Source organism: Typopeltis vanoorti, chromosome 3, assembly GCF_054136105.1.
Source record: "Typopeltis vanoorti isolate ZY-2024b chromosome 3, IOZ_Tvanoo_1.0, whole genome shotgun sequence".
NCBI lineage: Eukaryota > Metazoa > Arthropoda > Arachnida > Uropygi > Thelyphonidae > Typopeltis > Typopeltis vanoorti.
Window position 1 is genome coordinate 106,018,185 of NC_143551.1, and position 14,095 is coordinate 106,032,279.

The following is a 14,095-nucleotide window of genomic DNA, read 5'->3' on the forward strand; positions in this document are numbered from 1 at the left end:
TGTAGAAGCTATGCAATGGAATTATTTCTTCCAATTTATCTGTTTTTGATAACTGCTCATTCAGGAAGGTTTCCACCAGATTGGAATAATATGGTAGGATTTTGTTGTGCTGGAAGACATATCCTTTTGAATATTCATAGGATTGCATACTTTTACACAGTATTCAGGTATGCTGCTGGTCACTGTGGCTTTTGTCAGAAAGAGTGGCCCAGTCATTGAATTTGAAGTGATGGCATCACATGTTATTAGGGAACTGTTTTATATATATATATTCTTTGTTCATTTCTCTTGATCAACACTTGCATCTCTGGCCTTACTAGCCCATGAAAAGACAAGAACATGAACAGTGATGTCATTAGAGAAGGCAACATGACTGAGAAGTACATTATCATCATATGTTCACAATAATATTTTCATTATAAATGTGTTCCAGTTTGGTGTTTCATTTGCTCATAATTTTGAACCAAATCTTGTAAGCCCAAGTCAGTCTTTTTGTTCCCAACATTGTGCATTTTAGATATCATGGAATATACATTTTGTAAGAGGTCTCATAAATCTTTTTAAAGCAAAACCTTGTTATAAACTCAGGTTGTATATATTTTAAGTTCACTAAACAGAAGTTTGATATTTTGTTAAACTATTCATATCAACTGTCATACCTGTTAAATTAAAGATACCAATAAATTATATACTTGGTTTAATCCTTTATCCAAGTGTAAGCAAACAAGTTTGTGCCTGAACTATTTTCAGGAATCGGGCAACTCATGGTAAAGGTGGTATGACTTCACATCACTTGCCTTAGTATCCCATAATGCAAATCACATATCCTTGCAGACATGCATAATGCTATGCATTATGGGAAGGATCACTACCCAGACCAGTTTCGACCTTTATTGAGGTATTATCAGTGGGAGCTAGACCCAGCGGTGATACCAAAGGTGAAGTAATGCAGAAGTCATATTTTCATATACAAGTTGCCAAAAGGTGTCGCACATTATTAAAATACTCTGGATTAGAGATAGATAGTTGTTGAAAGTTTTTTTTCACTTGGTTATACTATAAATTAAAGATACCAAGAAATTATGAACTTGGTTTAATCCTTTGACTTCTACATTACTTCAACCTTGGTATCACCTCTGGGTCTGGCTCCCACTGATGAGACCTCAATAAAAGTTGAAACCGGTCTGGGTAGCGACCCTTCCCATAATGCATAGCATTATACATGTCTACAAGGATATGTGATTTGCATTATGGGATACTAAGGCAAGTGATGTGAAGTCATACCACCCTTTAACACAAGTTGCCCCCAATTCTGAAAATAGTTCAGGTGCAAACTTGTTTGCTTACACTTGGATAAAGGATTAAACCAAGTATATAATTTCTTGGTTTAATTATTACCAAGTTTCACCTTTTGGCAACTCGTATATAAAAATACGACTTCTGCATTACTTCAACCTTGGTATCACCTCTGGTTCTGGCTCCCACTGATGAGACCTCAATGAAGGTTGAAACCGGTTGGTGGTTTGATTCTGGGGGAGCAGAGTTTTGCTCCCTTAGGATTTTTGCCTTAGGGACTTTCGAGCATCCAGGGATTTGGATCCATTGGGGGTGGCCTGTATTAGGGCTTCCTTGGATGATGCTTTTCCTGAAATATGAGCAGTTCTGCTTGATAGTAGGGGAGCTTGTCACTGAGCAGATCCACCGCTGAGTTAAATGAACACTCAGGTCACTCATTGTTGGGTGATCTGAGTGATCACACGACTTTTTGGAGAGGTAACCCCGTGTTCTTGCATACATTTCCCATCCTCCGTAAAATGAAAAATTCCATTCCATCTACTGAAATTCAAAACAGGGAAACCAGTCTGGGTAGTGATCCTTCCCATAATGCATAGCATTATACATGTCTGCAAGAATATGTGCTTTTTATTATGGGATACTAAGGCAAGTGATGTGAAGTCATACCACCTTTACCATGAGTTGCCCCTGGTCCTGAAAATAGTTCAGGCACAAACTTGTTTGCTTACACTTGGATAAAGGATTAAACCAAGTATATGATATAATTTCTTGGTATCTTTAATTTATAGTATAACCAAGTGAAAAAACTTTCAACAACTGTCATACCTGTTATTGAATTCATTCACACTACTTGCGTACACAACATCATCCAATGGCAGTCTGTTCCAATCATGCACCACTCTATGAGAGAAAAATCTAGCTCTCGTCTTCTTGACAGCATTCATTCGCAACTTCCAAGGATGCTCTTGCGTACTTTTCCTATCCTCCGTAAAATGGAAAGTTTCATCTACTGAAATTCAATTTAACCCTTTTAGAAGTTTATATAAGTCTCAATCATATCACCCCTCTTTCTCCTGTTTGCTAGTGTCTGCAGCCTAAAAATACTCAATCTGTCTTCATAATCAGTATTCCACAATCCTGGTATCAATTTTGATACTCTTCTTTGCACTCTCTCTCTCTCTCTCCACTGTACTGAAATCACAACGGAAACGAGGAGACCTGCGCACAGTAGTCCAAGTGAGGTCTTATCAAGGCCTTGTAAAGAGGTAAAATGATATCCTTATCTTTACATGTCAAAGTTCATTTCAGCATTGAAATTATCTTTTGAGTTGTATTTGCAATCTTTGCAAATGGCCCCTACTTCAACTTTCTGTCTACTAACTCTGCAAGATCCTGAGCCTGATTAGTTTTTTCTAGCATAATCTCATCAATATGATATACGATCTTGGATATCTAATCACTCCAAAGTGCATGATTTTGCATTTACTGACATTGACATCCATTTTCACATGCCCATAGTTCCAGCTTATTCAAATTATTCTACAAGTACTATATCAGCAGCACTCCTGATTACCCTACCTAACTTGAACCTTGCAGATTCACACCCCCACATATGACTTTTTGATAACTGTCAGTCAATCATCCTCTTTATCCATGGCAATAGTTTATAATGCAATCCCATATTCTCCAGTTTATGCAGCAGTCTTCCATGCTGTATTCTGTCAAAAACCTTAGCAATATCCAAAAGTATCATAATCCATTCCTCTTGTCTAACTTGTGTATCTATTATCTATTCCCCATGGCTAACATTATTATAGAATGTGAGTAAGTTGTTAAAACATGACCTTCCCTTAGTAAACCCATAATGTTCATTACAAAGTAGAGATTCTCTGTCAATCCATTTCTCAATGCCAGTCCTAACCAAGTTTCCCAAAATCTTTACCACCACTCCTGAGATACTGATTGGTCGATAGTTGGATAGATCAGTCTTTACACCACCCTTGTGCAATGGGATTAATTACCATACATTCTTTCCACTCTGATGGTATCTACCCTGTTCTGAGACTGAAATTATATAGCCTGGTCAAAGGAATAGCCAATTCAGTGAACACTTAGCATCCGTGCTGGTATTCCATCAGTTCCTACTGCAGAATTTTTATTCAGTTTGTGCAATAGCTTTAGTACTGTCTCCTCATACACTTGAATTGCTTCATACAGTGAAGTGGTAGCACTGAGTTCAGTGTTGCATATACCAGGTTGATAACTTTTTTTTGCAAAAGGTTGATTTTAAATGAATGATAAATAAATTGAGATTTTAATTTGTTTTTTCAGAAGAAAAAATATTCAGAATTTGAATTCACATGGACAGAGTATTTTTTAAATTAAAGCTTTACAAATATAAATTGAGACCTTTCCTTTGGTTTCAGTTATTCTGTTTGGTTGGAAAGACCTAGGGTTTATTCTTAGGATGAAAAAAGACATTTACTATGGCTTTCAACTGATAACTTGGTTTTTTCATCCCACAGAACTGGTGGAAAAACCCAACTTATTCCCATTATGCACCATGTAGATAGGATTACGCTCCTGTCAGAGCATTAATTGATTTCACTGAAGCCATGTTACTTGTCTAACATTCAAGGACAAATTGGAAATATAAATTAAACAGATTTTTTTCTTTCTTTTTTATTAATTGATGATTTGTAAACTAATCCTCACAAATCACTCTAGGCTTACAACCATGTCAATGCAATTTTCTTTTGTCTTCATCATACTATATTGAGCCACATATTCAACTGTATCATTTATTATTTTTTTATTTCAGATAACTGCAGACATAATTAAGGAATTGTCTGGTTATGGCAGAAGCTTACTCTTCGCTTTGCTTTACTACCATTGCATAAAGGGAACACAGTAGTAGTTCTAAATGCAGAAGATTATAAATGAAAAAATTAAATCAGAAAGTTTGCTTTCTGACTCTTCCACCTACTCAGTTTTGGATCATGATCTTATATGAACAACCCATATAAAAACCAGTGATTGACTTAAAAATCCCAAACTGACTTCCAGGATTATTACAAAAGCTCAGGTCATTACATCCTATTCCTCCATGATTTTACAGCTTTTCCTAAAATATACAAACCCGGTATTCCTTTGTGACCAGTTGTAGATGATATCAGCACCCCAAGTTATGCCTTATTCAAACATGGCTAATATGTTAATAGATCACATGGGGTCCTCTGACTCTTGCATCAAAAAGTCATCCCACATTTTGTGGGATGAAACTGAGCTAGAAACTATTGCGTTTGCAAGTATCATCCACTGACATCCTTGCAAGTCTCGACATGGTATCCCTATTTACTAATGTTCCAGTAGATGATGTGTTAAACCTTATTTGAGACCTGTTTCCTTCAGATGTTACTAGCTTATTTGAACACTGTCTCCAGTCCTTTTTTTTTTTTCCTGTGGAATAATGTGTAAAACACATTATTCCACTGAAATAATTTGGACTTGCGATGGGCAGCTCTCCCCCCCACCCTCTCTCTCTCTCATCCTTCAGCTGATTTTTTTTTTTATGGAGAATTTTGAAAAGACTTTCCTAGGAAAACGAATTTGAAACCAGCAGTTTGCTGGAAGATATGTCGATGATATTTTTATTATTTAGAAATATAACCTCCCAAGTCTGCAACAATTTCTTCATTCTCTTAATTCTTACAAACCTACAATCAAATTTATATTAGAGCTTGAAGAAGATTGAAAACTTTTTTTGAATGTTCTCATCACCGAACAGTCTGACAATGGTTTTTCTCTTGAGGCACATTATAAGCGTACACATATGGTCATTTTTTTCATGCTTCATTCCTTCACCATCATTCCAAAAAAATTTGTTCATAGCCTCCTGAGGGCTCCTAAACATAGGGCACCTTTCTACATATACTCAAGAGTATATAGGAATCTGCTCTTTTGCTTATATAGCCTATATAGGACAGACAAGCCATGGATTTGAGAATGAGAAAAAAGGAACATGGTGCAGAGGCCAAGTCCAAAAAGAAAAGAAAGATTTGATCTAGTCAGTCATACTTCTAATACTAACCATGCTGTAGATTCTAAAGTTTCACCCTTGCCTTATTTAGAAGATAATTTTTATTCTAGACTTCAGAAGGAATCAGTTATGATCATGGAAATTGCTTATTAAATATTTTAACATCATTGACTTCAACTTTGCTAACAATCACGTTTTGTCATTAACTGCAGACTTTTAATGCATTCCACCGTGACTTCACATTTGTTAGTATAAATTTATTTATTTTTCTTGTAACAGTTTTTCAGCATTTAGACAACTTTATCTATTTATATATTCTTTTCATTAAACCTTGATGAAGCCACCAATTCTTTGTAGGTGTACAAAACTAGTAGATATAATTTTCAAATTTTAATGACTAATTAAATTTCTGTGTTATTTGCTGCACAGGTTGCATTATTCAAATGATACCATTCATATTTGGAATATAGTTGTTTTTTTCTGAAAATTGCAGCTCATTTAGACAAAAATTAAAGGGGGTGGGATTTGCCTTCTCCAATGACACCTCTGCACATTGTATAGTTCAATGGATATTGACCAAACATGGCATATAATTGGTTCTAATGTTGTCTAAGCACCCTGAGATTTTAGCTCATTGATATTAAAATGAATGATCTTGGGGAATTTTTTCTTCTGTGGACTTTCTGTAGGTTGGATTACTCAGCTAAAATTGACCAAATTTGATACTTAAATTTGTTTCTGGCATTGTGTAGATTCCTACAAAATTTGAGTCCAGTGTTGGACCAAATTGTTATGAAAGGCTTAGGTGTTGGCAATTATTCATCTTGCCATTTAAACATAGATCACCAGTAGAACAAAATAAATGAGACTATTTATTAAGTCACTGGTTTTGAAACTGGTATAGTTGGAGCATGAAAAAACTTATTGTGAGGCACTGACAGTGAAGTAATAGTAGTGTAAGCATTTCCAGATTGTAACAGACAATTTTTTATCATTAGCAATAATAAGAGTTAATCTGTTTTTAATAACAACATTATCCATCATTACAAAATGAAATGAATCTTCATTAATGTTTAAAACAATTATATAGAGCATACTTCTTTCATAAGTATTATTGCATCAGAAAGAGATGTGATAGATTTGAAATCAGATGAAGTTTTTGGGAGCTGAAGATTCAGCATTACCTAGTACTTTTGCTATTAAATAACTTGAAAATATCTTGCACATTATAACAGTCAGTTTCATGTTTGAGTGATCTTTTAAATTTTGGACTCATAGAAGTATGTTGAAACCATCACGAAAATGGGATCCAGTCTTTAGTATCTTCGATATGTGGTGAAACATAACCTGGTTACCTGAGTGGATAGTATTCCTGCTCTTCACCCAGCAGGCAATGGGTTAGACCATTATCTGCTGTTTATGAATATATTATACCACAGTTTTATGCCACTGTGGTATAAAATATTTATGAATGTCTTTAGGTAGTAGATAATTTTCATTGTGTGTGTGTGTGTGTGTGTGAGAGAGAGAGAGAGAGAGGCAGATAGACAGACTGCTATTGTCCTGTGTATTGGAGGTGCAATGGCTTAAAAAAGTATTAAGTTGATCTCTAGAGAAAACTTTCCAGAGTTCTGACCATTAGTTCACCCATGGTACTAAATATACGCTAGGCTTGCAAGCTTTTATTGGTAGGACTGACATTAAACTTAGGAAGGAGAAAAGTGCAAGACTTTGATATTGATCACTGTCATCATTTATAGAATGTTTCTCCACATTGCTCCACGTAGTGTGTTGCTGTAATGCAGTAGTGTGTATATAGATGTATATATTCCTAAAGATGACCTTGATATAAAGATTGAAACATAGAATTTTATTATTAAAGTTTTTATCTCAAATGGTAGTTGATTCTCTAAACCAGATAACTATCTTAATATCTGTCTTATCTTAAAAAATCATTATAGAATGTGGTACATCAAGCTGTTGTAGTAAGTACAGTATATTTGCACTGCAGAACAATTCATTATGTAGATATTGTTATGAAATGACTGCACCTCATTCATTCACCAATGCATAGAAGTGGATGTACATGCATATACTTCATGGAATTGTATAATATGATTATGGATTATTAAGTATATCTTTGAATTGTTTTCTTAATTTTTTATAATATCTAATTCTTTTTATACGGTTAGGGAAGAGGTACAATTAAGAGGAAGGAACCAATGAGAGCACACACACATCATCTTTATTTATGTATGAGAGACTTTGGTTATACCTTTATAGAGGATGTAGAGATTTATTTTTCTCTTTATGATGCTCAGCAGGCTGAGTTCATTAGGTAATTGATTTTATTTTACTCGGTTTTCAAGATTGTTGATCAGTGAGTAATTTTCTGTTTTATTTAAATTTAATATTTCTTTCATTCAGTGAAATTGAATGATGAACAGCACCCACTATAATAGATTAATGGATTCAATTACCATTTGAGATAAAATGTTAATATTTCTTATGCCAAATGGTAATTCAGTCCATAAATGTATTATAATGAATTTAATTATTTTATTTTATAGTATAATTCTTTTATATATCCTTCCAGATGATAACAACTTGGCCTTAATATTATCAGGTGAAAACTGAATGGAGCTTCATTTTGTAGTCCATTTTTAGATATGATTGTTATGTGTAAACCTAAAAAATAGAAATGATATATTTTCTTTGCAGCTTCTAAAAAGGTGAATATGGGAAAATAGTTTATTTGTGTCCTACCAACAGATCAATTTTAGTTTTTTGACAGGTTAAGTACTTGTGTAATTGTTGTAAATTAGGAAGTTAGATATTTCAGGCTTTTTAATATTTCATTATTAATAAAAAAGCATAACTAAGTTTTTTTTTATTATACATCTGTTATTGGTTAAGTGTTTTTTCCCCAACCCACTGGTTATAAGTTCAAATATGGATGCTTGTAACAATTCCTTCAAGTGGTTGGTGATTTTTATTGCCTGTGTGAGACTGTTTTTCCACTTACTTACTGGAGGCCTGAAGAAGCTTGAAAAGTTATGTGCTTACTTGTTGGCCTTTTTTCTTAATGATATTTGCTATAGCAAGAGTCTACTGTAGTAGCTATAGAAGGTATATCGCTTCGCACGCACGCATGCACATTTCAGAACTTATAGTAAATTTGTAATGTGTGAGAAAGGACTATAAATAATTTTAAATCAAATTACAATAAAGGAAGCAAACATAAACTACAAACAGTTCACGCCATTCACAAACTATACACTAATTCCCCTCTGTGAAGTGATCTGGATGCGGTGGTGGTTATTTTAAAACACATTCGAATATACATTTAGTATTAATACATAATATTTGGATTACAAGACCATAGGTTTTAATACACATATATAAAAAACGTCTACTAGTTTTGCTAGCTGTAACTGACTAGCTTTGTCAAGAAGAGAAGGTACTAGTAAATGCAAAAAAAACAAAGAAATGCAAAAACGGTTAACAACAGTTAGACAAAATTGGAAGGCTCGCATGACATGATACGCGTGCAGAGTCAGTCATTATTACAAAGTCGCATTACATAATTTTTGGCGTAATGTAGCTCCACTAGACTTAATGAGTTAATCAGATTTTTCCACATGTCCTTTAATATAATCCCTTGGTTACGATTAAGGTTACATCCTGTTCGTAGGACTACTGCAGCTTCTTTAAAAATGTTCGACAACTGCAATCCTCTTCTATATATGGAAGGACTGGGATAACATGGAGTTGTTATCCCAATCTATTACATGGTTTGAAGATGAGAAATGATGTGCCAAGCCTGAGGTGTCTGTTTTGTTGTGATTGACATCTCCTACATGTTCCTTCTTCCTGATTTCTAGGCTTCTTGAAGTTTGACCTATTTTTTGAGTTATAATTCATCTGATTACATCTGTATAATGATTCAAAATAATAACAGTAATCCCTCCCTGTCTTGAAAATTTTTTTAAATGAAATTTGACATTTTTTAAAATTCGATGACTGCAATACCTTTCAGGGTTATTATGCAAAAACATTTCGACATTCATTCATTGATTTGATATTTGATTTATTTACTTTGATTGTTTCCTTACTCTTTTTGTATATTAACCTTGCATAGAAGTTGTATATGTAGATAAGTAGTTAAAATATAAGTATCTGGTATGTGTTGTGTCATTGTTGGCACCTGCTGAAAGAAGTCATTTTTTCATATTTTAGTTGGGATTAAATAACTTAAGAAATAAACCGTGCCTTTTTTGTTTAGATGAAATATTATCGGTATGATTCCGGTACACAGTAAAGTAATGGCTGTAAACATGTCATTGTTGGGTGATTTGAATTTGTGATTTGTATGGCATAGTGTGCATGTGTGTATGTGGCATGCATTTGCCTAAAGTTAAAGGATTTATGGAAGGAGAATGAAAGCGAGTGTATATTAAACGTTTCGAGTGTGAGTTAGGTGGTTAGAACAAGGCAAATGTTAATTGTTTCTTTTAAGGTTACAGTGGTCAGCATTCATTGTGAAGAATTTATGAGGACACAACACACATGTTGGAATAATTACTTATAATTAAGAAACTAATATTCAACACTTTTACTCTGTATTGAGGTCATCATCAGGAAAACATATATATGTACAGGATGCAAGCTACATGACACTATATACAAAAGTAAGATGAATCTAAATGATTTGTTAATCATTTACCCTAGCCTGACCTCTGGTGAAAAAAAATACTAAATAAAATATATACTAAATTAAAAATTAATTCACAAAATAAAAAGAAACTTTTCATATATATCAGTATAATAATATACAGATGATAAAATAATAAAATAAAATAAATTATAGCAGAACTACATTAAACAGTTTCTAAAGTTCTCTCATATTTTAGGGTTTTCTTCTGTTTGGGATTGTTCTGGATGCATTCTTGGAATTATTAATATATCATAATAATAATAAACTAATAATATAAAAATAATTTCCTTGCATAAGGGAGGTTCAATGACTGCAGTAGCAAATTATTGACCGATCACCGTCTCAGGAGTGGTGGTAAAAGTGAATTCGAGAATGGGTTGATATGAATATGATGTTCTATGAGGGGGCAACATGGTTTTGTGAGACAATTAATCATGTCTTAGTAATTTCCTGACTTTTTATAATAGACAAATAAATTAAAGATGGCAAGAAATTATATTTTTAGTTTAATCCTTTATCCAAGTGTAAGCAAACAAAGTTTGCATGTGAAGTAACTTCACGACTGGGCAACTCATATATAGAGGTTAATGACTTCACATTACTTGCCTTAGCATCCCATAATGCAAAGCATATATCCTTATGGACAGGTATAATGCTATGCATTATGGGAAGGTCACTACCCAGACAGGTTTTCGACCTTTAATATAGTCTCATCAGTTGATGCCAGATCCAAAAGAGATCCAAGGTTGAAGCAATGCAGAATTCATATTTCCATATATAATAACTAAAAGGTATCACACCTTATTATTAAAATATTCTAGATTAGAGATGTTGAAAGTTTTTTCACTTGGTTATATTATAAATTAAAGATGCCAAGAAATTACATTCTTGCTTTCATCCTTTATCCAATTGTAAGCAAACAAGTTTTGCACGTGAATAACTTCACAACTGGGCAACTCTTATATAGGCTATGACTTCACATCACTTGCCTTAATATCCCATAATGAAAAGCACATGTCCCTATGGACACGTATAATGCTAAGTGAAAACGGAAGGGTCACTACCCGGATTGGTTTCGACCCTTTATTGAGGTCTCATTACTTCATGTGCAAACTTACCATAAATCAAAGCATTCTGTACGTCTGTAAGATATGTGCTTTGCATTATGGGATACTAAGGCAAGCGAGGTAAAGTCAACAGCCTATATATACAAGTTGTCCAATGATGAATTTACCTCATGCGCAAACTTTGTTTGCTTACACGTGGATAAAGGATGAAAGCAAGAACGTAATTTCTTGGCATCTTTAATTTATGGTATAATTAAATGGAAAAACTTTCAACACTTTTATAATAGCGACAGCTTAGTTGGATAAAGGAAATGGCTACATGATGATTCTGCTGGATTTTGCAAAGGCATTTGACAGAATACCACATGAAATCTGTTTCGTAAATTAGAACAGATGAGAATGGATATGATTTGGATAAGAGGATGACTGCTGGACTTCAATCAAAAAGTATTTTATTATTAATATAATTATTATTAACCTACGACCCCATGGAGTCAAAGGCTTATCTAGGAGGTTTTTTTGTCATACACACTCATCATATCACGCCTTAAACACATTCAAACTCTTGCAGACGCCACACTCGCATGCAAGGCATTCCAATCATTCACAACTCTGCATGCCAGAAACCTGCTTCTCACTTCCTTGTTCATACCCTTCTTATACAGTTTCCAGGGATGACCTCTAGTTCTCTCCTGATCTCCCATCTTTTGCTGTAAAACCTCTACAACATTAATCCTGTAATAACACTTTACTAACTTGTAGGTCTCTATCACACACCCCTCTTCCTCCTATCTATTAGACTCTGTAAATTGCATCTTCTCAACACTTCCTCATATTCGACATTCCAGAGATCAGAAACTATTTTAATAAGTCTTCTCTGGATCCTTTCCAATATCTCTTCATCCTTTTGAAAACCAGGTGACCAAATCTGTGCACAGAATTCCATTTGTGGCCTAATCCAAGCCTTATACAATGGAACAAGAATCTCTTTACTTCTATAAGTCAGTATCCTCCACATCATTCCCAGAATTCTTTGTATTGTCTTCACAATTTTGGCAATGTGTCCCCTAAATTTCAGATCTTTATCCACTATCATGCCCAAGATCTCTTATTTCCTCCACTTCCAACAATATATCCCCACCAAGCATAAATTCTACATCCCATCCCATCCACTGGGGATCTGGCATCCCCATTTCCCTGCCCATTCACTCAATTTATTCTGGTCTTCTTGTAAGGCCACAACATCTTCTTTACTTTTCATAGTTCATCCCAACTTTGCATAATTTGCAAACAACTGAATATCCCCATCCAAATGTTTGCCAATATCATTAACATCCAGGTTAAATAGCAATGACCCTAAAACAGACCCCTAAAGCACACTACTAGTGACTTTCCTCTTCCTGGATATTGCTCCACCATACATAACTTGCTGATACGTATCAGATAGCCAGGCTCCGATCCATTGCACTAATCTAATATCGAACTCCATCTGCTCCAGTTTTACTATTAACTTATCATGCGGTAATCTATCAAAGCCTTTGCGAAATCTAAGTATACTACTGTGTATCCTTTTCCTCTGTCCAAGGAAGCTGTCACCTTATTGTAATGAGTAAGTAGATTACTAAAACATGACCTCCCTTTAGCCAATTCATGCTGTCCATCAAAGATAATTCCATTGTTGTCAACCCACTTTTGGATCCTAGTTCTCACTAGCTTCTCCAACAACTTAATGACAACACCTGACACATAGATAGGCCTGAGTTCTATCACCTCCTTTATGAAGTGGCACAATCTTGCCCTCTTTCCATTCCTTTGGAACTTGACCCAATGCAAGACTCATATTTAAAAAATATGTCAAGGGAGATGTCAACTACCTGGCACATTCCTTCAGAATACATGGTGATATATTATCTAGTCCCACAGCCTTAATAACATCAAATTCGCTCAATTCCCCATATGGGGAGGATGGAGAAGAGAGAGACTGCAAGTGAGCAAGTCTCTCTTCTCCATCTGCAACTGCCCTCAATCTCTTCATGATGTCACATTTCACAAGAATGAAGGACTTTTATGAACTGCTCGTGAAGTATCTCCATTATATCTTCTGCAGTAGTTGTCCTTATACCATTTTCTGGAGTCAGTGTTATCTTTCCATAATCATTCTTTTATTGCTGGCTACATATCGAAAGAACACCCTAGGATTCTTTTTGGCTTTATTAGCTAACTGCTGCTCATACTTCACTTTTGCTACCCTTACCAACCAAGTCACCCTTCTTGCCTGTTTTTTGTAATCCTCATGAAATTGGTTATTTCCACTTCTCATAAGCTACCTCCATAGTGTCTTTTTTCTCTGTATCGCATGCTTAATCTCTTCATCCATTTCACACTCACCTTATTTAACCTCCTGACCATTGGAATATATTTAGACATTGCTTCTACTAGATAGTTCTTGAATATCCCCCCAATCTGCATTGATCTCTTTTCCAACTAACTCCTTATTCGATGCTACACCTGCAGATTGTCTCCTTAGCTCTTCATAATCACTATCTTTGTAGTTCCACATATATCCTTTTCTCACAGAGATCCTCACACTGCTGGCAACCACCTGGAGGGTGATTTGACACCTCATTTATAATTACATCCTCTGATGAGATGATCAAATCCAAGACCCTCAATCCTCATGTTATGTACTGTCTGATGTAGTTGTCCTTCAAAAACTCAAGAAACTGATTTTTTTACTTCCAGTTGCTATCTCATCATCCAAGTCTGTGTTGCCATAGTTAAAATCACCCTTAATAATCACCCTTTTCTTATTTGCTTGGTTAATTTGATGATACATTTTATAGTCACTACTATCCACATTACCAGGTCTATAACAACATTCAACTAAGTATTTCATTCTATTCACCTCTATCTCACACCATACTGCCTCAAAACCACTGACACTATTTCCTTCTTGCATCTCTACTTTGTATGGAC

General features: G+C 34.7%; 1 protein-coding gene across 2 annotated transcripts in view; it reads left to right on the plus strand.

Moving 5' to 3' along the window:
* Positions 1-14,095, plus strand: part of spg (dedicator of cytokinesis spg) — an 869,351-nt gene that overhangs the window by 158,599 nt on the left and 696,657 nt on the right. For both annotated transcript variants that reach the window (XM_090390789.1, XM_090390790.1), the window contains one exon: positions 7,528-7,673. In XM_090390789.1, coding sequence (XP_090246915.1) covers positions 7,528-7,673 — 146 coding nt within the window. The remainder of the gene's footprint in view (positions 1-7,527; positions 7,674-14,095) is intronic.